The 26,475-nt window shown below is 42.1% G+C and overlaps 1 protein-coding gene across 1 annotated transcript; it reads left to right on the top strand.

The window, feature by feature from the left end:
* Nucleotides 1-712: 712 nt before the first annotated feature.
* Nucleotides 713-23,170, top strand: Olfm4 (olfactomedin 4). Its single transcript, XM_028879198.2, has 5 exons — nucleotides 713-917; nucleotides 6,358-6,510; nucleotides 11,917-12,129; nucleotides 14,151-14,310; nucleotides 21,158-23,170. The coding sequence occupies exons 1-5, from the start codon at nucleotides 747-749 to the stop codon at nucleotides 21,967-21,969; spliced, it is 1,509 nt and encodes a 502-aa protein (XP_028735031.1). The 5' UTR covers nucleotides 713-746; the 3' UTR covers nucleotides 21,970-23,170.
* Nucleotides 23,171-26,475: the final 3,305 nt, after the last annotated feature.

The following is a 26,475-nucleotide window of genomic DNA, read 5'->3' as shown; positions in this document are numbered from 1 at the left end:
AGTCAGAGAAAGGCTTCCATTGGGCTTCTTTGGTTGGGTTGGGAGCAATAGCCTGATCTAGAGGAATATTCAGTGGGCCATCTGGGTCCCTTGTTTGGCTGGGTTCTTTCTTTTCCTTTAGAAGCACAGAGTGCAGAGTCCTGTGTGGACCTCCGGAGAACAAATTCTTGGTGTTGTTGAAAGAACTTGGTATAAGAACAGACAAGGCAAGGAGCAGGCCAGAGCCAACCAGGGCAGCAGGTTCTGAAGAGGAAGGCTTCAGACATCTTAGAGGGGAGTCACAGTCTCTAAAGTGAGCCCATGCTGCACACACTCTCTCTGGAAGGCAGAATTCAGCAAAATGGGAGGGAATACCCAGAAGTCATTTCCAGGCAGAGGGTCAAGGGTTGCTTTTTTTTTTTCTTGGAGCCTCCAAACTGTTTCATCAACAAAGGCTACTTTGATTCCATCTCCTTCAAGGAAGTATCAACTTCAAACCAGATGTTGGCTTGAGGATACTTGTGTGAGTTAATATTTGTCGGAAGTGGGGTGGGGGATGGGGTCTGTATCTAAGGGCATGGCACAGGCTCAGTGGCAAGGTGTGGACAGGACTCAGGTTGCAGGTGTCCTGACCCTCCTAGGGTAGGTCACACGTTCCCTCAATGCTTCCTCTTTCTTCACACGCTGGCCATGGGGAAATCCCCGCTGGGTGCTATAAGAAGCCCTGGGCTGTGGGAAGAAGCCAGGGTCTTAGGCAAGAAGGCAAGATGAGTTACAGCCTGGCCTTTCTGCTGGCCCTTTTTGCAAGGCCCTGCCTTGGCTCTGCCTCCAGGAGTTTAGAGACTATGACTTCCACTTCTTCCCCAGAGTTGGCAATAACACCCTACGTTACATCCCCAGGAGCCACATCTTGGGCAGAAGGTGGTACTGTGTCACAGGTAAGGGAGTTGCTGAGTCTGGGTGAGCTATGTTCAATTCCCTTCCTCTTGCTTTTTGGGGACCTGAATACAATTTCATGGATGACTAGACCTGAGCACTTTAAAGGATTTATGACTCTTTCTGCTCACTGTAGATGCCTTGGAAATGAATTAAAACCTGGGTGAAGTAATTAAACTGTTAGCAGGATAGACAACATGCCAGTCTTCTAGCTAATGCATTTGGGGAAAGGCATGTTCTAAAGAGGTTCTCAACCCAGGCTGACCAGTAGGATCAGTGGTGAGGAGAATGCTAAAAATCCAGATGCCTTGGTTCTAGCCTGCACAGGTGTTTACAACTCAGGCACTTAAGAAGTCCAATTGATTCTAATATGTAGTCTGGGATAGGAGCTTTTGGGAAAGAGATCCCACAAGCAGCCACTCCATCACAGTTTATTCACCTGATTTGCTGCCCAGGGGGAGCCTTTTGAGGGTAAGCAATATACTCTGAGGGAGTGAGAGTCTCCATGCAACATCTGGAGTCCTGCCAGTTCCTCTGCACCCAGCTTGTAAGGAAGATGGGTAATGAGTCTAAGGACATGGTAAGGTCAGTAAAACACTTTCTGCACTAGCATGAGAACCTGTGTCTGTATCTGCACCACCCACATAAGAAGCCAGGCAAGGCAGCACCCATCTGCAGCCCATCACTGGTTAGAGGAGGCAGGGACAGGGAGGTCCCTAGGCTTTCTTGCCAACCATTCTAGCTAATTGGCGAGCTCCAGGTTCAGCAACAGATCTTAGCTCAAGAAAAATAAGGTGGCAAGTAGTAGAGAAAGACATCTACTACCTCCCCATACGCATGCACAGGCACACACTCACACAAGCACATATACATGTACACACACAGAGAGAACATGGGTTATAGGAAGAGGAATGATCAGTCTTAGGAAAATGCCATTACATGTGGAAATTTCCCAAGGGAATGCTAACTCCTTTCAATCTTTTTTTTTTTTTTCAAATAAGGAATTGCTGGGGCTATTTCCAGTGCCAAACAACTGCAGCAGTGAAATGAACCATCAAAGGCACCGTGTACTACAGGGATGGGTCTGGAGAGGCGCCCTGTGTAGAATGCACAGGCTGCCTGATTCTTTTGGCTTTCCTTTAAAAAAAAAAAAAAAAAGAGGCACGGAGAAGCTGCAGGATGCAGGACAGGAAACAGCTGCCCATTTTACCTCTGGGCCTTTCTGCAGAACTGTTACTCTGCAAAGCTTTCCAGGCTAGCCTTACTGCAGGGTGACTTGTGCTGGAGGGTTCCTAACTCCATCAAAGTGCCTCCGTCAGAACTGCTAGGCATTTCATCGAGCCAGTCACATTCATGAACTTGTCTGAATGGAAGGATAAACAGGAAAAGGGAGGGGGAGGCTTTTGTCTGAGTGTTTGTGTTAGCATCTTTAAAATGTGTAGACCGGTGAAAATGTGATCAACAAGTGGTTTGGATGGGGTCTAGAGGGCAATGACATCAACGATATTCAGCGCATGCCTAGTGAATGCCAAGACTAGGTTAATACATATACAGCTTATTTAACCCCCAAGAGTTAGGTAAAAGTCATGGTCCCATTTTAGAGATGTTAAATCTGAGGTTTGCTATGGTGAAGTCATTGGCTTAAAGTCACTAAACTGAGAGGGTACATCTCCCTCATGCTTGTTTAGTTGTTTCATTCAAGTTTCAACACTTTCCAAAGGACTCTGTTGTGAAAACCCTCTCTTTCTATGCAGCTTTCTCCATTTCCGGGGTACAGACGGAAATTGCTTTAAATGAAGAAATTTCAGAGAACCACAACCATACACCAGCTGCACAGTAGTCAGAAATCCCATACTTACTCTTATCTTGGGGTACTAAACAATTTCTGGGGACAATTAGAAGGGGTTACCTTTTTTTTTTTCCGTCAAGTGAGGTTAACAATAATAATGTATTATAAAGCTTCACTACCAATCAAAAGCCAGCATTTGGCTGTAACATCTTCAGCTGAAGTCATAGAAAATAAAATACCAGCGAAGGAGCAGAGAAACTTAAAGTGCCCACTGTCAGGTAAGAAGACAAATATTTAAAAGTAACTAAGAACTAGTAGTTAAGTTATACTTAGAGGAGGCATTTTCTTTCATCATTTGCTTATCTGCCTGTGGTGAAAGAGTCAGTATCACACTCCAACCCCCTTTTTATAGTGGACCAGGTATCAATTCCACTGTAAACCTAATTTTCTAGGGCTGACTGTCAGCTTGATGAGCTTGTTGGGAAGTAGTGGAACACCCCTTTATAACTGTCATTGAGCAAGTTCCAAACATATCATTTTCTGTACTTTTGAACCGCTGAGTACCGTTATTTTATGTCGTGAATCTTTGTGGGCACTTAGACTCGGCTGCTAATTAGAGCCAATTGCGACCTTAAATCACAAATGTGAGTTGCACCGTCGGCTGGCGGGCTCAGAACACTGTGCATGCCTCCGAAGAATTGGCCACTGCCTTTCATAGTTCTAGGGAAGGCTCCTCGTGCTCACTGACAGAGTTAGAACCACAGTGGACTGTGAGCTTCTGTCATCCGGGTCTGAGGCTGTCGGAAAAGCCCCTAGGGCATTCAGAAGGAAAATGAGCCTGATTGGTCCACAACTGGTTTTAATCAGCTTCTAAATCCCGAGCCTGGGGTATTGTAGACCTTCGTACATGTTAATTGAACATAGACCAAGTGAGAACTTGGCAGTATAGTCACTTTTGTGGGGCACACAGGGTCCTACTTGCCCTCCACAAGGGGACTACACATCCTTCCAAAGGCCAAGGGGACAAGCACTTGTCTTTGTGTCTCATTCCCCACATTTCATTCACGTAGTTTGAGCATTCACTGCAGAGAGACTCATCACCATTAGCTTCATTGTCTTTGAATTCCAGGAGCAGAAATATCTCTAATGGGAGACACTGATCAAACTTATGGACCGTTTTGATGTCAGCTGAGCACGCTGGGCTGATGATAAGCAGGATGGAGTCCACAGAACTGGGACAGAGATGTTCAATAGAAGTCAATGGAATGGCTGTCAGCAGGGCTCATAATTATTTGCTTGTCTTTCAGGTGAACTTCAGGACTAAAAGTTGTTAGCTAGTGGTTCCTAGTTGATTGTCTAGAGACTTCTTGATGATACCTGCTGTTTTCAGAATTGACAGAGCTTCTCAGAGAACTCCAGGAATGGTCCCCCCTGTCTTGTGAAGCTAATTAACTTCCCCTTGTCAATGCAATGCAAGTTTTTTTTTTCTTTGCTAGATGGTTATTACAATAAGGTGTTTCTTCAAAAGTCTGTAAAAAACTTGGCATACCTGTGCTAGAGTCTTTCTATCTTAGATGGAGTAATAGGTCTGAGTCCAGTAGAATCCAGCCTCTCTGACAGGTCCCTGATGTATATTGTGTAGTGAGAAACCTCTCCGACAGGTGTATATTGTGTAGTCCGCAACCTCTTCAACAGGTTCCCGGTGTATATTGTTCAGTTCACAGCCTCTCTGAGAGGTCCCTGGTGTATATTGTGTAGTCCACAACCTCTCTGACAGGTCCCTGGTGTATATTGTGCAGTCCACAACCTCTCCGACAGGTTCCTGGTATAAATTGTTCAGTCCTTATTCATTCTTTGCAAAGACCCTTCCCACCCCCAACTCTAACCACTTGCTACCACGTGCAACATAAACCCGCTTGCTCCTACCCCTTACTCCCTGATCCCTAAAGATGGAGAGATCTGATTAGACAAGAAAGGACAGTGTCAAGATGTTTCCTGGCATGGAGGGCTGGGAAAATAGCACAGCGAATGAAAGTACTTGCAAACACAAGGTCTTGAGTTTAGTCCCCAGAACCCCTAGTTTAAAAGCCAAGTGTGGTGGTATGGGGTTATTGTCCCAGTGCTGGGGAGATGGGATGAGAAGGATCTCTGAGGCTGACTGGCCAGCACCCTAGCCTACTTGGTGAGTCCCAGGTCAATGAGAGACTGTCTCAAGAAAAAAGGGCAAATGTTGGTTGACCAAGGAATGACACTCAGTATTGTCCTCTGGCTTCTACATTGTTGACACACATACACTTCATTCTTACCATCTTAGAGAAGATTAGGTTCATTTAAAATCCACCACAGTCGCAATTGTTTGCAAGAGCCTTAATTGGCCCAGAGGTCACTGCTGGGCTAAATCTCAATTACAGGAGCATCTAGGCCAGGTTTGTTCAGGGATCATGGAGATCAGTAGAGGTGGCTTGTGTGTGGAGTGGATACACTCAGCCACAGCCAGCTGATGTGAACTTTGAAGCATGACTGGAGTCTCTCCAGACTCTGAAAACTGTTCTCTCCTCCTTCGCTTCACAAAGAGTCCCTTCAGGCTGACACTCCATAGGTGAGCTTTAGGCTGGTCTTCAGATGAGGCCATTAAAAGGCACAGCTAGTTGGCTGACAAGACTCACTCTGCAAGGTAATAGTAGTAATGAAAAATGTTAATTGTGCCAGGATCCCCTTGGGGTAGTTCAAAGGGGACAAAAGAAAAACAGAATCTTTCAAACCTGTCATTTTAAAATATGCAGTGGCATCGAAGCGTGAGCCTGAATATCTTAAAGAAACTTCAAATATTTTAAAATGACTTTTTTTCTTGCAAGTGTAAGCTAGAGAACTTCCATTTGAGAAATTTGCAAGGAACCTCTAAACTCATACACTGCTCAATTTTTGAGCGAGTAGATGGTTTGTTTCCATTTGGAAAAATGTGAATTTTATAATTTCCCAGCTGAAGAGAGGATTTGAATTCTCACTGGATATCTTTGCCACGGCCCACAAACCTTCAAGGTTTCTTTATTCTAATTGGGAGAAACTGGGCTGGGATTGGAGTAAAAGTGTGTGTGTGTGTGTGTGTGTGTGTGTGTGTGTGTGTGTGTGTGTGTGTGTGTGTGTGTGTGTGTGTGTGTGTGTGTGTGTGCGCGTGTGCATGCGCGCGCGCTTGCGCATGTACTGCTAGGAGGAAAGAGAAAGTGACAGCATCCCATCACCTGTCACATGCCAGGGACTCAGAGCGCATCACTTGCTTACCTCAATCAGGGTATCTGAATTTCACAGAGGAGGAAATAGATGTAAGGGGGTGTCACATGCAGCAAATGGAAGAGCAGATGTTCAAACTTAGTCCTCTTGGCCTCTCTTCATTTTCTTTTCTTTGCGGAGAGATAGAATGATTTCTTTAGGACTCCTCAAGCATGGAGAATCTTCCTTTTGATACAAGCTGCTGACAGAGGCGTAGCCAACAGGTGGAGACGGGGTTGACTTGTCTCTATGACACTGTTCGGTCATGTACTGGCCTACACTTGTTTGCCTCCATCATGTCCTGCCAAACCAATTTCTGTCATTCCTGTTGCCTGAAAGGTTAATTTTCCAGCTTGTTGCTGACACTCGCCTTTTATTATTTACAGTCATTTTCCAATTTCACCGGCTCTGTGGACAGTCATGGGACCTGTCAGTGCTCCGTTTCCCTGCCAGACACTGCCTTCCCCGCTGACAGGGTGGAGCGCTTAGAGTTCACAGCTCACATCCTTTCTCAGAAGTTCGAGAAAGAGTTTTCTAAGGTAAGTGTTTTCTTTTCAAACACGGTCTTGATTCACAGTCAGTCTCCCCGAGCTCCTCTTAGTAGAGAAGGAAAACTCAGTAAGAGAGTGGGATCGAGGCTTAGCACACCGTGGACAAAGTCAAGGCAGGACTCTGCTCCTCACACAGTGGAGAAGTGGGAAACTCTCTGGCCCCGCAACTTTGATTGCTCTGTGGTTTCTTCTTCTCTTTACCCTTCCAGCTTTGATCTGCTTTCTCTCCCCTCTTCTTCATCCTCTTCAGTTCTGGTTTATCTTCTTTCTCTGACACCCGTTTCTTCAATTCTTACTCATTCTTGTTTCCACCGGTTTCCTATTCACTTTGCCTTAGTCCTTTTCTGGTTCATCCTTCCCAATCTTTCCTGCTCTTCCTTTTTGATTCTTTTTATTGCTGTGCTCTTGTTGGTATCCTCTCACCTTTAGATGGTCCTTTCCTCCTCCACCTCCTTCTCCTCCTCTTTCTTCCTCCTCCTTTTTTTTCTCCTTCAAATCCTCCCTTTCCCATTCTCCATTTTCCTTCCTGCCTTTCTTCCTTCCCTGTATTTAAATCTGTAAAAATCCCCCCTTTTCTCTATTCTCCCCTCCCCCTTGGTAACTATTTTTGATTGCTAGAAGAGGAACATTTCATTCCATGTGTTTCCCATGAGACCAAAATTGAAGGCTTCTTTGGGAATTTGAGTGGAGAGTAATGGGTCTCTCAGGCTTGGGGAAAATCCCAGCTAGAATCTTCTGGGCTCTGCTCTGTGTAGTCAGAGGAATTCATTCTAAAGGAGTTGTCTTTCTCTGAGCCTGCTGGAGCCTTGTGACTTGCCATTCCAATTTCAACCCCTTCCAGCTTTTTAGCCAAGCTACAAATCAATTAGAAAGGCTCTCATTTTATGCCCAGGTGAAGTCCAGGCTAGAATATAATCACATTATGCATTATTTAATACAACCACATTAATTTACAAGGAGTTCTGGCTTTACTGCAGCCTTCCAAAGTTTTCCTGAGCCATTTAAGTACAGCCCCCTCAACATCCAATATCATTATCCTTTAAGACAAAAAATTAGGGTGAGCCTGAGACCCTGCTTCCAGCCTGAATTGGTAGATAAATATTCTAAGTTAAAATGAGTGTCCAGGAAAAATGGGTTTGACTACTCCAGGAACCTAGCTTCTTAAGAAATAAAATGTCCTTGAATTAATCAGCAGAAAAGGCATAGCACTAAATTATAAATTCCAACCATTAATATTCATAGCCTTATTCCAGCATAATCAAGTAGAGATAAGAAGTTATGCATAAAAACATGACAAGTAGAGGAAAACCCTAGGTAGAGGTCTTTCTCAGTTGGAGCCATTTGCTTTGAGACAGTGGAGGCCACTGATATGCATGTCATCCTTGTTGGCAGGAGTATGAAGGGCAGTTTGAAACCTCAAACTGTCCCAGAGAGAGAAAGTGGCCAGCCATGTTTGTGAGTGTGGGGCATTTCATTCCAATGCTCCAAGAAGAGGTAGGACAGGAGACATCAGATTGCTAGGAACTGGTGGAGAGAGGGCAGAATAGGCAGGAAGACTTTCAGTTCTGAAGGTGACAGTAGTTTGCCCCCCCCCCAAAAAAAAAAAACAACACAAAAATGGAGGCCTAACAGGGGTTTGCCATCAGCTGAGGTTCGAATGGCTGATTTGTTATGGTAGATGTCACCAGTGGTAACAGTCGCAGCCTTTGTTTGTATCTGTCCAAATGCTTCCTGTTCTTTCAAGCCTGCATTTAAAGGAGGTAGGCTGCATCTCCTCACTCCCACTTTAATGCTAGAAAACTCAAGGTTCACACAGGTAAAGGGAGTTTCCTGAGGTCAGTCTTCTCTTGGCTGCTATGGTAAGGTCAGGGATTTGAGTCTTCAGAATCAAGCCGGATCTGTTTCTGCTGTCCAGATCTGAGAAGACTCAAGATATGGAGCAGGTCAGGTATGCCTTCAAATCCCAAGTTATCTCTTTAGTGGAAGGCTTCTGGATTTCTGGGTGAATTATTATAGCTGTCCCCAGGCTGTCTTAGAAATCACCATTTATCTAGGGACCTAGGGGGACGCCCATTCTGAGCCAGTAAAAGGCTTGAGACTGCCTTCCATTAATTCATCATCTGTCAGTACACAGGAAAGTCAAGAAACTGCCTCTGCAGAAAATGCTGAAAGTCTTTTAGACTTTTCTGTTGCTTATGACACATCCTGGGTGATCATACTTAGGAAGAAGATGCTACAGTGCCACAAATGGCACCTCAGGGTTTTTATTTGTTTGTTTGTTTGTTTTTTCTTTTCTTTCTCTTGAGGTTTCTGGTCTTTGGGACAAGTTATTTAATATGACATATTTGCTAATAGATGCTCATGCATGAGAAGGTTGAGGCATCCTGGGAGATATTTGAGCAACCCATAAACAAACAACATTGATTGGGCAATGCTTTGTGCAGTGGAATAAAAGTAAATTGAAAGGTCAGATTGAAAAACACTGAAACAACCATTTCTCTATTAATATGTAGAATTCATAGAGCATCCATTAGCGAGGCCCTTAATGTGCATCATCTCTAGTCTCTGCAATAATCATGCAAGCTTGGTGTCTTTACCCGTGGTTTGGCAAGTATAGTAAAGCTTAGAGAAATTAAGGGATTTGCCCACTGGGTACTGAAGTTACATTTGATCTCAGGCAGCTCTTATACCAAACACTGCATGTTTTGATGATATTTTCAGGGTCAATTAACCTAATTGCATTAGCTTTTAAGGGTATATTGAAAATAACAGTATGTTTCAAAGTCCATTTACTTATTTCAAGTACTCTGGCTGTAGTTATGATCTGGGGTTTTGAGGAGCTGATAGAACTATGAACAGACTAATTATTTAGCTGAATAGCTGGACACATTACCTCCCTTTATGACAAGACCACTTTTATTGTAAGAAACAACAGCAGCCACCCAAAACCAAATTCCAAACAAACTTTGATTTTTTTTTTTTTTAAATCCATGACATGGTTAAGTGCATACCAGATAAAATAAAGTGGGAGCTGTAAATGCCAGCTTGGTGATTTGAAGGCAAGCATTGTGAGTGTTCTTAGGCTCACACTTGCTGTAGTGAGGAAATTGGGGCAAAGATGTTGTTTCAGCTGCGTGGCCTCTCCATCTTAGGCCCATCTTCTTGCTAGCATGTTTTTACAGCATCCCTGGCCTCTAAATGCCAGTGGCACATACCCAGTCCTCAGTTGTGGCAACCAAAATGTCTCTAGACATTACTGAGTATCCCCTGGAGACAAGCTCCCTGCTTGAGCCTTTTCCCTCTGTTTAGAACAAGCATTCTAAATCCAGGAGGGAAAATGTGCTAAAGGTACTCAGTGCCAGTGGTATGGGCCTGGACTCATCTCTGGGTGTGCGACTCTGCCATCACTGAGCTGAAACTACCGAGGACAAGCCCTGAGGATCTCAGGGCTGTCTGTGATATCTCTGTGCACAAAGTCTCTGCAACTGTAAATATCACCTGTGAAGCCTTTCTGGCCCATTTTCAAATTTTCTGCTGCACACTGTAACTATGGACAATTTCAGTTTTTTTTTTTTTTTTTTTTTTTTTTTTTTTTTTTTTTTTTTTTTTTTTTGTGAATACCACCTAGCCGTCCTCTAAATGTCAGCAGAAAGGATCACCCTTCAAAATTCCGTGCCAGATTTAGAGAGACCTTTTGTTTTGCAACTGCACTTGGGGCAGACCCAGCACAAATTCTCACAGGTCACAAACTCTAGGCCATGCTTGGGTTTTCTGTGAGAATCGGAGTGGGGAACCTCATTTTATTTAGCAGAGATGACAGTTGCATCACTCATTAGCACACAACGGTAGCTAGAATGTGCCACCAAAGGGTTCCAGGAAAGCTGAGGGGGTTTCATTTGTTCCAAGAGCTGGCAAGGCCAAATGCCAACAAGCACACTCATTTCTCAAACTTCTATTTCTGCAATGGATTGGTGCATTATTACCATGTTTTCACCACAGGCAAGGCTTTATGGCCAATTTTTAAAAAAGAAATTGGAACCTGGACACCTTATGTTCTCTGTTCGTTTTTTTTTGAGGGGTGGGGGCTTGTTATATGTGCCTCCCACACTCTTTAAAAAAAAACAAACTGTATCCACCAAAACATCACAATCCCTACCAGCCTCCAAGCGGTGGGGCATCTGATGGCAATGAACATCACTTGCCTGAGGAGATGCGGTAATGGAGCCAAGGGCTGCAGTTCCAGTGTTCATTAGAATCCTCTTCTCCTGAAGCCCCAGTTCTGCAGGTCTGTGGCCCATGAGCCTGTTCTAATTTGCATGGTGGGGTTAAGTAGAAGGGCTACAGTGACAGGACTTAGGACAGCCTTTGTCATCAGAGAGACCACAGGTCAACATCTGTCTGAATTCATCCAGGAACTTGACGTGAGTGCCGTTTGGGGAGAAGCATTACTGATGCTCACATTTAAGAAAGAAACTGAAAGCAGCAACTTTTTAATGAGCAGGTCTTTGAAAAAGCCATGACATTTCTTTTAGAGATCAGATACAAAAAACGTGTCACCGACTGTTTATTGAAATATTCTTTCGGAGATTCCAATTATATACCCAACCACCAAGGGAATTTTGGGAAGTATTTTAACTTAATGATCAGACATTCAAATATATGCAACAAACGTGCAATTTAAAGGTCTGATTGCAATAATCAGTTCTTGGAATAAATGTGAGCTCACTTAATGAAATGTGCACTTTACAGTTGTGCCTGTACTCACGTATTGTATAGGAACTGGGGTCCTTATGCCTCTTTGTAAAAGGCAGAGGGGCTCAGAATGCTCAGCACATGATTCACATGGAGAGGATTCTACTCAACGCATTTCTCCTCTTCTAGAAAATACTGAGACTTCGAGAGAGCGATGGCTGTAAACAAAAGGATGGTGGAGACAGCCATTTGTCCCCAGAGAACATTTAATAATGTCTTGAGACATTTTTGGTTGTCATAACTGGGAGCAACTGAATATCCTACAATTCACTGTGTACCCCCCACACAAGGAGACTTGCTTAAACTGTCAATAGTACTGAGGCTGAGAAACTCTGATTTAGAGCAAACGATCTGAGAAGAGAAATGATCTCAAGCGATTCAGTCCAGTGAGCTAGCATCCTCAGACTTTAAGATGGACATTATTATATACATACAGGTTATTTTCAGTGTAGGCAAGTGTGGCCCCCAGCCACAGTAATATGCTATTTTTAGTTGGCATTTGGATTAAAAAGGTAGCTATATTTTGAATCACTCCTTTGCAGTGATTCACAAGGATCAAATAATCTTCAAGTGTTTTGTAGTGTAGGAAGTCTATTTGATATCACTCTGTGAGTTGACACAAGCCTTTTGCTTCTCCTCCAGGTGAAGGAGTATGTCCAGCTAATCAGTGTGTATGAGAAGAAACTCCTGAACTTGACTGTCCGAGTAGAGGTCATGGAGAAGGACAGTATTTCTTACACAGAACTAGACTTTGAGCTGATCAAACTGGAAGTGAAGGAGATGCATAAACTCGTCATACAGCTGAAGGAGAATTTTGTTGGAAGCACAGAAATTATTGACATGCTGGAAGTGGAGGTAAGGAATGATTCATGTTTTAGTAAATCAGTAATGCATTTCATTCAGTGACTGACTGAAGAAGTACTATGACCTGGATGGGATACTCTTTCCTCAACCCTAATTCTGCTACTGTCTCAGGACCATAAGGCACATCTGTGTTCTGTTTTGGATGAATGCTTATACATGTATAATAAGTTAAGTGTATTAGGAACATGTTGACTGAGAAGCAGATTTTGGACACTAAGAATTCTGCCCTAGAACTAAATGTCCTTTCTGTTCTTTAGAAAGTGATGATGTATATCTGAATTGGCCATGTTAAACCAGGTACCTTCTCTGTCTTGGATTTATCCTCATGAGACTAGAAATATAATTTACCTGATTGTGGATAACTTCCCTTTGTGAATTATCTCTTACTTCTCTTAGAATTATTCTCCATGTACTTAAATTGCTTGTGTATCAGGCCTCATATGGATCTGGTTGGAATTGTTTTGTGCAAGATGCTAGATATGAATCAATTTTTAGTCTTCCACATGCAGCTATACAGTTGGACCAGCACAATTTGTTGAAGATGTTCTTTTCTTCAGTGTGCATTTTCTGCCCCCCCCTTTTTTTTTGTCAAAAATCACTTGTCCATAGTTGTGTGGAGTTAGGGTTGGTCTTCAATTCTATTACATTGATCAATATGTCTGTTTTTATTCCAATGCCATACTGTTTTTTTTTTTTTAATTACTATAGTCCTGCAGCACAGCTTGTAGCACAGTTGAAATCTGGGATGGTGATATGCCCAACATAGCAATAAAACAACTCCTGATGACATATTGCTACACCCCAAAATCAATGTGTTACTCAACACTCAGCAGAAGCTTCTTCTCAAAATAGATGGGATTAACATAGAGATGGACAGCTGGAGAATGTGGAGAAACTGAAATTTTTGGGGGTGTTCAGGTCTGAATGGGATGTGTTCATCCCACCACTGCCCCCATGTCATGCTCAGGGATCTATGGAGAAAGAGGGGGTGGGAAGATTGTAAGAGTCAGAGGTGGTGGACGATTGTAAGGAAATAGAATTTTCCAGATACAACAGGGCGCACACACATAGGAGCTCACAGAGACTGGCAGGATGCATAAGACCTGCGCAATCTAAAGCCATTTAAAAACCTGAGCATGAAGGAGTGGGTATGGGCACAAAGTCCCACCTCTAGCCAAGAAGTTGTTTGTAAATGATAGCTGCCAGGAGGGGGAAAATTAGTTTTCTTTAATTGAATGACACTGGGTACATCAACCACACTCCGGAGCAGTTCCAAGCTCAGGAGTAGATGACCAACACAAATTGGACTCCATGTTTTTAGTTTCTTTTGTTTTTGTCCTTTAAAGAGAGAGAAAGAGCATGAAGTTGAATGAGCAGGGAGGGGGAGGATCTGAGTAGGAAAGGATATGATAAAAATATACTGTGCAAAATTCTCAAAAAATAAATTGAAAAAATAAAAACACGCATGAATTAAGCAAAAAAAATAGATTTCTTGTAAATATGTTTTAGCAAAGTCTTTAAAGATCTATGGATAAGATTACCATATTAATGTTATGGTTGGGTAATTTATATCACCCAGAATTTACCAGCACAGTCATGACATGGGCTATAATTGAGAATTCTACTTACATATTTTAGAATTTATATTTTCCCTAGCCCTCACCATTCATTAGAAACTTAATTGTAATACAACATGAGTAAACACGAGTTTATAGGGGAAGGTTATTAGAAATGAACTTTAATGGACATTTGTGAATGCCTAGAGTGAGCCTGTGCTGTATTATTAAAGCTGTTAAAATCTTTGCCATTTTCTTCTTGTCACACACATTGCCTGCAATGTGACAGGCATTCAGTCTAAACCATAAAATGTATTCTTCCAAATGAAACCATTCAGAAGGATCTCTGGTGTATTCTGCAGCAATGTCTCACTAAATGACAAATTCAGCCCCAGAATGTTTATGAAAGAAATTGCACAATAATATAAAGTCACTCTGAATTTTTTATTTCCTTAGATAAGGAATATGACTCTCCTGGTAGAGAAGTTAGAGACGCTAGACCAAAACAATGTCCTTAGCATTCGCCGGCAAATCTTGGCTCTGAAGACCAAGCTGAAAGAATGTGAAGCCTCTAAAAGTGAGCTTGTGCCTGCCACGCCCCCTCCTCCTGCTCCTGGTAAGCCTGCTCTATATGTTTTTACCACTTGAGTGAGACCCCATAATGAGCCTTGAGTTGGGTGGGGAAAAGATCTGAGATTGTAGTGATGGAGAAATCATGGCATTTGTGTGGTTCTGAGTTTATTATTCCACATTTTAAATCTTCCCACCTTCAACTAGTTCTATTATCCTATGCTGGGGGTTCACAGAAGAAAAGCACAGTGAATTTTTCTAAAACAAAATCCACTAGTTACACACATTCCTTTTGCATTTCCCTAGCAGGAAAAACCTGTCTGGAGGAGAAAAGAGCTATGGGACCAGGGATGGCAGAGCATATAGGGTCTTAATGTGGCATTGCCTTCTGGTAGATGGAAAGGGCTGATTGGCTCATTTATACTGCAGGCTGGGTGTGCGCCTTTGTTTTTCTGCCATTCCTTTTCTATGCCCTCTCTTTCACACTCCTCTGCACTTCACCTTTATTCCTCCCTGAAGGGCATGCTGGGTGCCTGCTGCAATCTGAGTCCTAGGACTCACTGAGAATTAAAGGGGTGGGTGGCATCATGAGCCATGGACCTGCCTTGCTACCCATCCAGCAGGACAGGACAGCATCTCACTCTCCCCCAGGTTGACTACAGAACAGTGTGTGTTGGGGGAAGGAGAAGCTTGAATGCATCTGTGAATGGAGACAGTGGAGTGGTAGCTTGGAGAGAACAGCTTTGGAATCCCTGACTTTGCCAGCTATGTAGCGGCAGAGAAAAGATCCTTCATCTTATTTATAAAATGGGAGAATAATTGGCCTCACCTTATAGGGTTGCTATGGGGATTAATGAGGCAGTGCTTGGGAAGCTCAGGGCTCTGTAATCAGCACCCATACACCGGCAATGGATATTATTAGTAATCATGATAATTGAAGTGAAAGCCTGGCTGTGAACAGAGATAGGGCTAAATCCTGCTGCACTGAAGTACCTCCCTCCGGCCTCTCAGTCACAGAATTCAGCCCCATCCTTTAGAGATTCTACAGCAAAGGAACTTCTCTCGTGGTCTTGAGCATCTCAGCTTGAATGGGAACTATTGCTTCTCATCAAATTGTGAAGGCTTCCCCCCCTTTTTTTTGTTACAAATTCCAGTTCTCACCAGTCTTTTCCTTTGGGTGGGTATGTTTCTGGATGTTGCTAATGTAACTGTGTTCTTTAAGGCTTCAAATGGGCTAGGACTGTAGTAATAAGCCTCTTGGTCTTGTTCAGGGGATGTGTCTCTCCAGTTGTAGTCAGAGGTCTGTTTTAATATGACTTACAAAGGGTGTTTAGGGCAAGGGTCATGGTCTGTCTTTAGAGACAGACTAAAGCGGAATTGGTCTGGGTTGTTGTTATAATCATGCCAAAGTGGGAGCTCGTTCTGATGGACCATGGCAGCTCTTTGAGGCAAGAGTCAGAGCAGTGGTACAGGGCTGACAAGAACGATCAAGCAGCTCCAGCAAATAGATTTTCCTGGCACAGGTTTTTATTCACCAACTGGAAATTGAGCACATTTTAAAGCAGGAAGGAACATTCAGGGCCATCTAACTTAGTTCTGTAATATTTCAGTGGATGGGCTCGAGTCTGAAGAATGTTGCTTTTCTTGAAGGCACACTGGCACTCAGTGACAGAGTTTATGTTGTAATATGTCTGTGGTCTCTGGCCATCTCAGGGCTCCCTAATAACCTGAGTGTCAGGTGGCAGTCACCTAAGGGTGATGGCGGGGGAGGAAAACCCATTGCTTAGTATTTAGGGAAGAAAGCAAGTGAGTCTTCTGAGTTATTTTCTTTAGAAATATTTGCAAAACTTTCCCTTAGGCCCTCACACTTAGACTTCTGTGAACTATCTCAGCCCAGCTGTGTGGCTTAAGCAAACTGAACCCAGACTTCCACTCACTTTCTCACAACCTTGGCTGCATCTGGATCCCTGCCAAGCCACTTGGCCCTCCTCCAGCTTTGCTCATATTATATTTATGATGTTTATATTAAACTGATTTTTGTCATGTTTTTAAATCAATTTCTTTCACTTGCTCTTTTTATGTTTGGATTGGTTGATAATGCAGAATTGGAAAATCCCCAGGCACCACAAAGTTGTGAGCCTGTGGAGACTTTAATTAAAGTTCTTCACTATTATGGGACGTTCAAATCTGGCCTATCTGCCTTTTCTCACTGCAGAGTTGCACAGAACCAAAAAAAAGACCGTACATGAGTCTCAGCTCTAAAATAATTCTGCACTCTCTGGGTTCCGCCCTTGTAGCTGCACTCAGCTAACCTAGTGGTCAGCTGGAACTTAGACCCAGTATATTTTGTTTTTAATAAAATGCAATATAATATATGTGTGTGTGTGTGCATAAATGTGTGCCTATATGCGTTGCTGCAAAAACCTTTTCCTGCTTTATTTTACAGAGCTTTCCAACTTAAAATAATTGATCTTCTGTTTATTAATTCCCCTTCCTCAAAAAATTGACTTCAGTCTATTTTTTTCTCTCTGAATCTATATGGCAGCAGCATCTTGGAAAAAAAAAAACATGATGAGAATTCCTAGGGGTCACTGTTCTGCTTGAGGATGTTAGGTTCTGTAGGTACCTAGAAGGTAAATGGTTGGTGATTGAATGAGACGTAAAAGGCATGGGGGCGGGGCATGCCACAATCCTAAGCTTAGAGATGCACAGAGTGTTGAGAGTACAGCCAATGATTCAGAATCAACTTATCAATTTTCTTATAATTACAACCATTTTACTTGCTAATTCTTTGGTTGTTTTGTATTTTCTGGAGACAGGATTTCACTCCACAGTACAGGGTGGCCTGACTTTCATGCCAAGCCTATATCCTAAGGCTTTCAAGTAGTGAGCTAAAAAGTATGAGCACTACAACCTGGCTTAATTGCCTAATTCTTACAAGTTAATCATATTTTCTCTAGTCTTAGTACATAGACAGCTTAGTTGTCCAGGTGAGAATCTGCACTGACAGACCCATAATTAAGCATTCTCTGTAGGCATACAGTGTTTGGCTTTAAAAATCCACTCTATTAGTTTAAAAAGTTTACATAGCCACGTTTCAAGGACTGTGAGAATACCAGGGAATAAGCTAATATATTGCATGATGAAGAAAGTACCTTTGCATAGAGAATTCCTTGCTCCACATTCTGTAAAGTAAATAAATCAAATGTGTAGCATGGATTTCTAGTATTTTGTAAAGGAGGGTTGGGTTTAATGATTTGCTTAGTCTTTTATTCCTTTATTCCCTTGTGTGGTCAGTCCTCTGCTAGATTGCTAGAGACTACCAGAACAGGTGAAGAAATACCCAGAAACCACTATCCAGGAAACAGCCATGTAAACCAGAACCTATATGATGTGTTTATAATGATGGTGGTTACTAGCAATTGAGTTTTATTTACAAGCCTTATTTCTAATCAACAGTCCTGTGGGGGTAGACATTGATTATTTAACATAAGGAAACTGGGTCTGATATGGTTAAGCAACTTGCTCTGTGATATACAATAACTAAAGAGTAGAGTCAGGATTAGGACTGGAGCCTGTCTGAGAACATTTTCTCTGTGCCAGGCTTTTGTGTGTCTACAGCTGCTCTAGCAAAGGGGGTGTTCCTGTGATTTCTTGAATGACAAGACAGTTCCCACAAAGCACCCAACTGATTAGATCTCAGTTATTTTTGCTTCCTTGCTTATAGAGTTGCTGGAAGGACACTCTAGTTCCTGAAAATCTGATGCTTTGTTCTCTTCCACCAGCACACGTAAAATGATTCACTAGCCCTTGGCAGTTCTTGGATGGTGGGCTGGACAATTGGTTGTTGCCAAAGAGTCCAGGTGAAGTTGGGATGGGAGATGGGTAAGAAAGAGAATGGAGGGGCTGCAGAAATGGCTTAGGTCTTAAGAGCACTGGCTGTTTCTCCAGAGGTCCTGAGTTCAATGCCCAGCAACCATAGGGTGGTTCACAAACATTTGTAATGAAATCTGGTGCCCTTATCTAGCCTGCAGGGATACATGCAAGCAGAACATTGTATAAATAATAAATAAATAAATCTTTTTTTTTTTTTAAAAAGGGAATGGGATATATCTAAGACCTTGACATGAAGGCAGGGGCTAGGAAGGGTGTGCAACAAAGATGGGTGGGTGAAAGATCTCTGTAAAAGGGATGGGAGGAGAGGGGCACTCTGCTGAGCAGGGGGTGTGGAGATGGCTATCGGTTTGGGTAGTTTTGTGGTGGATTTGCTTTTAGCCATTGGGGAAGCCCACCACCCCACCACAGCCCTTTCCCTGACTTGTCACTACTGTACTGTAGCCATGGGCTGCGGGACTGACAATGTTTTTTTGTTTTGTGGTCCCTATTTCTACTTCCTTTTGACCAGCTCCAGAGCACTAAAAATATCCAAAGGTGGTAGAAGATAAAAAAGGAAAGGAACAAAATGGATAAGAGATTATTTAGATAGGATTGGGAGATAAGAAAAGAAATTAGAGTATCATTCAATTTTAATACTTATAATAGGCACAGTTTAAATTTCTGGCCAACATAAGAAATGATAACTTCATTATTATCAGTGGGAATGCTATTAGTACTATATTTGATATGCTATCATTGTTTTAATGATGGGACCATTGCTGCAATGCTAGCAGTATCAATTATGTATTTTGGTTTCTTCATGTCTAAAGAGTTCACTTTGGAGACAGAACAATCTGTCTTTAACCCTCTGATAATGTGAGGATAAGTTATATGCATCATGAACTTTTCTGAAACACTGTGTTACTGTTTGGTTTGGGATATTTTCTTTCCAGGAAAGTCAGGTTCAATGAAGCAAGCAACCCTTAAGCCTTTCGACCTGAAAGAAGAGAAGTGACTTTCATTTCCTCACAGTGAAATGTAGTTGCATAAATAAGCTCTCTGCTAGGTATTTTAACCAGAAAATCCAGTTTTAGCATATGGAAACTGGAACAGTTTTTGTTATCATTAAACTGAACACATTGCTAACTTTATTTTAATAATTCATGCATTGTTTCATAAACAAAGGCAAACAAGCATTCATCTGAGAGATCACTTTTAGGGGAAGAAATAATAATTTATAATTTTATTTATTATTTCTTTAGCACAGAGCAGTCTCTTGGCTGAACACACGTTGCTTTTTTATTTATGAAACGGTGCATGCATTATTAAAATAAACCTGTGACTGTGTTCTGTTTAATGATATGCAAAATTATTTGAGGTTGGGTACAGTGTGGTTTTATTTCTCTACCTGTTGTATGGTTGGCTGACTTTCCCACCAACTGTGGATTTATGAGAGCATTTAAGGAGCACGTATTTAATTCTGGGAATGAAAACTCCCAGCAGATTGGAAAAATAAAAGCAGGATTTCTAGTAATGGTTTCACCTCCCAGCAGTCCTGAGAAAGGAGGGGAGAGAGCAAAGCATTTAGCAAGGAGGGGACCCAGGCAGTCACTTGGCTCCCCTTACTGCCCAGAGCTAATCTCAGGCAGTTCTGTGGCGCTCTGCTTTCAGCTCCAGTTCATGTCTCTGCCCTCCATGGCTCCTTGATTCCTTCCAGGCACATAGAGCCAGAGATAATGTTCATGTTCTGACCCTCCCTCCCTCCCTCCCTCCCTCCTCCCTCCCCTCCCTCCCTCTGTTCCTCCCTCCCTCCCTCCCTCCCTCTGTTCCTTTCTCCCTCCCTCTTTCCTTCCCCCTCCATGATCCAAGTAGCAAACAAGGAAAAACAACCTCAAATGTATTTGAAGTTGGATTTTTGTTACCCAATAAAGTATCTTACTATTTTTTTTTAAAGAAGAATATTTGTTGTAACACCAGAGAATATATGTTCAGTTCTTTGCATAGATGTTATAAAAATGCTGGAGGAATTTTATTTCTTTTTCCTTATAACACACAAATCCTTTTGGTTGGCAGGCCTTTCAGAGGGTATACAAATCAAATGGCCAGTTGCCCAGCCTGAGTCATTTATCCATGGGTTACATGGAATGAGGAGTCAATGGATCAGTACATCTGGTCCCACTTGATTGTACACATTTTGACAATGAATATGTCAGAATGGGAAGGATAAAATACTTGCTTGCCATTCTATGGTGCAGTAGGATATGGATTATGAAGAACAGGACTCATCTCAAAGCTCTGAGGCAAGATGGTCACCAAGTGATTTATGTGAAGGGGTGTGCTCTGGGCACAGATTAGGCAAGTCCATGGCAAAATGACTTTGTAGTTCCTCAAGGCTGAGAAGCTTGAGAATCCTACCATTAAAGGACTAATTGTCTTGATCTATAAAATTCTGGATTTATAACTTTCTTTTCTGAGATTAGCTCAGAGCAACATTGGTACCTGCTATGGATATACACTTGGGGTCCCAGAGAAAGCAAGGACACTCCCTCAGGGTCTATCTTTCATTAATCACGATTTTTCCTAGGGCTGACCCTGGTGAGTAGCACATTTGGCTTTATAAGAAAAGGACATGTTTCTAGAATGGCATTGTTTTCCTAATTTTGCTACAAAAATTAAGATACTTGCAAAATACTTTCTGGGAGAAGAAGATATATGAAATATCAGCTCTCCCCCTTTCTCTCCGGGGTCTCAAATTTTACAATATGACTTTATGTAGTATATATTACATCCATTTTCTAGTTGGAAAAACCTACTGATGGAAACATGAGGCAGTTCTCTGGATCTGGCAGTGGGCTCACACTGAGACAGAAACAAAGGGTGGCTCTTCTCTAGAGCTGCCGTTGTGATTGAACCATGCTGGGGAAAATGTTCGAGGGTTAGCTTTGGTTCTCAGGATATTAAATTGTTTAAGCATACAATTTCTCCAAGGATGTCTTCTTTTTTTTTTTCTTTTACAGGAAGCTGTAGTCATGGTGGTGTGGTGAATATCAGCGCTCCCTCTGTGGTTCAGCTCAACTGGCAAGGTTTTAGTTTTAAATATGGTGCCTGGGGTCGAGATTACTCTCCTCAGCAGCCAGAGAGAACCCTGTACTGGGTGGCACCTCTGAATACAGATGGGAGGTATCTAGAATATTACCGACTTTATAACTCACTGGATAATCTGTTAATCTATTCACATTCCCAAGCGTATCGGATTCTCTATGGCCAGGGGAGTGGTACAGTAGCGTACAACAACCACCTGTATGTGAATTGGCACAACGGGAGGAACATTGCCAAAATTAACCTGACCACCAATGGAGTTACCGTGAATCGGCCCCTCCCTATGGCTGCCTATAATAACCGCTTCTCATATGCCAATGTGAACTGGCAAGACATCGACTTAGCTGTGGATGAGCAAGCGCTGTGGGTGATTTATGCAACTGAGGAAAGCACTGGCAACATAGTGATCAGTAAACTCAATGATACCTCTCTTGAGGTGCTAAGCACATGGGTTACCAAGCAGTACAAACCATCTGTTTCTAATGCCTTCATGGTATGTGGAGTTCTTTATGCCACCCGCACTTTGAACACCAGAACAGAGGAGATATTTTACTACTATGACACAAACACAGGGAGGGAAGGCCATCTAGCCATCCCAATGAGGAAGATGCAGGAAAGAATTCAGAGCATCAATTATCATCCCTTCGACCAAAAACTTTATGTCTACAATGACGGTTATCTTCTAAATTATGACCTTGTCTTCTTACAGGAGCCCAGGCAACCTGTCTAGGTGTTAGGGTGGAGGAGAAATAAAAGTGGGTTGAAAACAGCCTTCTCCACATGCTTAGACATCTGCAGGGAAATCCAGGAGTGTGTTTCTTTAGGAGCGATGAGTAGTAGAGATACAGTTCTATCACAATAGAGACATAGTATATTTCTCTCCATTTGATTTCTTTAGGGAACCATCATCCCCCTTGGATGAATTTAACAGTGGAAATAAGTTCCTTCCAGATAAAGTTCTCAGAGGTTAGGGGTACTATGAGTCTACTGAAGTTTCTAGTGAGGTGAAATCTGGAAATTAAGGAACTTAAGGGGAACTCAGTATGAACTCTGGGGATTCTTTCTCTAGGAAATTCTCATAGTGATCAGTCATTCACCGTGTAGCTCATGGACTTGTCCATGGGGGAAAGGAAACTGGGCTTAATTAGATAGATTAGCATCTGAAGGTGAATGAGAGGCCAAGTGTCTGTCTTTGTTTTCCTCACCAGCTTCTGGAATCTGCTTTGTGCATCCTAGATAGGTAAATTTGGCATCTTAAATGATGTCTGTTAGACATTTTGAGTTTTCTGGAGTATGAACCTTTTGTACATTAAGTTATATACTGAAAATCAATCCTGGAGGGGGTTTCAAATTATATACTTGGCTTTTTCTTTCTCTCATTCTTCACTTACATGACTCAGTAGAACCGTCCACCTCATAATTCAGTTTCCAAGGCAGCCATAATGTTAGAAGAGGACTTAGTAACCAGTTGCCTTTCTCTACTGCTGCTTACATGTTTAAGAAACATTAATTAGTTTTCTATGGGACAGATATGAAATGAAAGTTACTTTTGTCTTATCATGCAATTTTGGTTTCCATAGCTCCATGACTGAAAGAAGTCAGTTGACAGGAGCAAAATGGGTAGCATTTCTGGTGAGATGACAAAGATCTTGGAGTCAGTGGTACCGACTGTTTCATGTAATTTCTATCTTTAAGCCTAGAATTTGTAAGAAAGTGAAATGTTTTTTTCTAGAAAGCGATATAGAAACACTCCTTGATGTATCTGGTTAGCCAGTGTAGTGGTGGAGAGCCTGGTAGGTGCAGATATTCCAGTTACTTCAGATGGCTCCATCATATGGTCTTGGCTGTTTTCCACTGATGTTCAAATTCTAATTTTTAAATGCTGTACTCCTATTTTTTAAATAAATGATTAAAGTGTGCATTGAACCAAAGACTTTTGTTTTATTTACTGTTTTTTAATTTTTAAAAAGACAGACAAAGACCCAACTTAATGCGGTGACCATATCCTATTATGAACAATGTATATCTCCCAAACATCGGTGCACATGCTAAGAAAGTATCAATAACTTTTAGAAGAGCCAAAAGTAGATGGGTCTTGGATGTCCATTTCCCTTTGAAACCAACTCTTTCTGGCTGCTCTTATCCAAGTTCATCCCATTATCTTCAGGGATATGACTTTATGAATTTATTAATTTGAATGACTGACCAGTTACTTTCAATGCTAGCCTATATTTGTGTGGCTTATGCTCCTTTGACAATTGTGCTATTAACATTGGGTCTGAAGATCTCCAGATCCTTCTCAAATAGTAGGTATTGCATAGAAAACAAAGGGACTAAAAGGCTTCATTAGAAAGAGAAACCTTTACCAAAGAGGTGTGTGAAAACATGTAACCCAAATGGAAAGACAGAGAAACTAGGCTATTTATTCTTACCAAATTCTCATTTTAAATACATTCCAAGCTATTTTAACCAACTAGAAGCTACACTATTTGGTATTTTTAGCAAGATTTTTTCCCCCCATATCTGTTCAGGGCTCAGCATAGAGACAGGTATGGCCTTCAAATTGCAACAGGATATGAAGATAAAGACGTACATGCCATCTGAAATACAGGTTAAAAACAGTGACATTATATTTAATCTGGCTTAAGGCAATTTTCCAGATGAGTGTTTATATTAAGTATACAGAATGACCTCTGAAAATTCTGGAAAGGAGGCAGGAAGCCAAGGTAACCCTAGCAATCAGCTTCTCATTCAAACTGCCACAGAAGTGTTTGCTTGAAAATTCCCTTCAGGCCCTCCTTCGGCTGGCTATGGTGTGTCAGCTTGCAATGGCTGCCTGCAGAAAATCTCTCCACGGGGAAGCTTGAATGATGGAGGGGTTTGGACTTGGATTTATGCCGTGCAGTTATACAGTAGAAATTTTTAGTCCACAATTTATCAGCTATTGTCTGAATCACATATTTGTGTGTGTGTACATGTATGCATGACCTTTGAAATTTTTATTTTAGATGTCCCTGTGTGTGTAGGTGCTTGCACATTTGTAGATGGGCATACGTGTACATGTGGAGGCCAGAGGTCCTTGGGTATTGTTGATCAGGAGCTGTCCACTTTGTTATTTGAGACAGGGTCTCCCATTGTGACTGTGGCTTGCTGATTAGGCTAGGCTGGCTGGCCAGTGAACCCTAGGGATCCTCCTGTCTCTGCCTCTCCAGTTCTGGGGTTTCAAGTGTGCCCCACCACACTTACCTTTTTACATGGATGCTAGGAATCAAACTGAGGTCCTCATGCTCGCATGGCAAACACTTATTGATTAAGATGTCATTTCTGCTTCCTGTGTGCATACAGACATTTTAAATAAGGGTTACTGATGTATAATTTATATCTGTAAAATGTGCCTGGTTTTGATGTATAATTCAATGAATTTTGACAAATGGATAGTAATGTGATGTCTACCATAATGAGCAAAGAAAACATTTCTTACCTAACTTAAAAATGTGTCTCAAACCCTTTTACAGTCAACTCCTATTCTACATTTCAGCAACCACACCACTAATTGATGTGTTGTACCTGCATAGTAGTTTTATTTTTTTCCCCCCGGAAGGTCACTGAGATGGAAGAACATAGAGAGTAGCCTTTTGAGCCTGGTTTCTTCAGTCTTCCTTTGGAGGATAACTAGTGGGTTTGAATTACCCTAGGGCTTTACTAGAGCTCTTGAGACTTCTTAAAATTTCTGTTATTTTTCTTGGGGCTACATAAGGGCCTGTGGGGTTCCTGAGCATACCCTAGTGGCTTGGAGTAGCTGTGAAGAAGAGGGGTTCTAGCTCTCAGCAGTACCCCCAAAGCATGGAAGTTCCCTTGCTCCCAGTCCTGGAAAGGCTTTTCCTCAACTCTCTGCCCTGTGCCTTGAGCATCTCTTACTCAATCGAAATTTGATGTTAATTCATGACACATGGGGTGTCTCTGAGGGCAGAGTCATACAAAGCTGGTTTGATTCTTCTTCTGATTATTAGCAGTATGGCTGTAGGCAGGTGCCTTTGACTTTCCTGTGACTCAATGTCATTTTCTGTATGATCATTCTGTATGACCACCCAGATCAGAGTCCTTTTGGGTGAATTAAATGATGCTAAGCACATAAACTCTCTGGTACATGCTCTGCCCTTCACAAACAGTTACTTCTATTTCTTACTTCAGATTTTAGCTTGAGAGTAGTCATTGTGTTGACAAAGTAAAAATATAACCGAGACTGGAGGTTACATTTCTATCGATGACAGCTGTTGCAAGCAGTTTTGCTTTGAGCAGGTACATTTTGTCCTGAAAGAGTAACAAAGAACATTCTCTCTTTGTCCTTGCATCCAAGATTGGTCCTTAGACTTGATACTTCCTGTTCTTTGACTCAAAAAGACAGACCAACAAGAGCAGTAGTAACCAAGCCCATTGCCATATTCTTTTTAATTTAGGTGAAGGCTGGCTCTGTGGATAAGTTTAAAATTGATGTATATCTTTTCCACTTGCTTTGCTCTAGTCAGCAGGAATATCAGCATCCAGACCAGGGATGGGTATTATTTTACATGTCACCTTTAGTGATTTGTTAAGTTACTAACCATGGTGGTGAGCCTTTTCTTTTTCAGCTGTGGGTCACTGGAAAGGGAAAGCCTTACGAAAGAGGGACAGGGGACAGTGTGTGGCTATCTTCAGGATGATGTAGTTAGGATCTGGGTCTGAGCCTATCCTCATCTCAAACAGATGTCATATCATGAAGAGTGATTAGCCTCCTGTGTTCCTGAATATCCCATAACAACAAAAGGGTGGATTGCAACATACCAGAAACTAAAATGCAAGCACATTTCTAAGGCATAGTCCCAACCAGTAAAACAGACCAGCTGGCCTGGCTCACGGGTAAGGCATACTATTTAAGTTGTCAGCTCATTGCCAGGCCCCACACTGGTAGCATGGATGTGCCCATTTGTCTCTGAAATTTGCATCTGTTCCTAGAGTTCACTCAGGGGGAACTACCCTTGGAATCAAGGTACATGGTGGAGGAAGATGCCCTTCAGTCCACCAAAAGAGGATCTTTTTCATAGGGTGTTACCCCAGGATTTCTTAGAGCCAGGATTCCCATTATAAAGATAATTTCACAAACCTCAGCTCTCATAAGAATTACTAAAGGAAATCTGTGTGATTGAGGACTTTCAGATGGCTTAGATCTCAGTGGGTGTGAAGGTAACTGAGGATAAGA

Source organism: Peromyscus leucopus, chromosome 9, assembly GCF_004664715.2.
Source record: "Peromyscus leucopus breed LL Stock chromosome 9, UCI_PerLeu_2.1, whole genome shotgun sequence".
Lineage (NCBI taxonomy): Eukaryota > Metazoa > Chordata > Mammalia > Rodentia > Cricetidae > Peromyscus > Peromyscus leucopus.
This window is presented reverse-complemented; position numbering and strand designations above follow the sequence as displayed.

Bases quoted from the DNA above. Each gene is read 5' to 3' on its own strand.
- Olfm4 (XM_028879198.2), top strand. From the start codon at position 747: ATGAGTTACAGCCTGGCCTTTCTGCTGGCCCTTTTTGCAAGGCCCTGC. The intron at 6,511-11,916 runs GTAAGTGTTTTC...CTTCTCCTCCAG, and splicing joins TCGAGAAAGAGTTTTCTAAG to GTGAAGGAGTATGTCCAGCT. The intron at 14,311-21,157 runs GTAAGCCTGCTC...TTTCTTTTACAG, and splicing joins GCCCCCTCCTCCTGCTCCTG to GAAGCTGTAGTCATGGTGGT.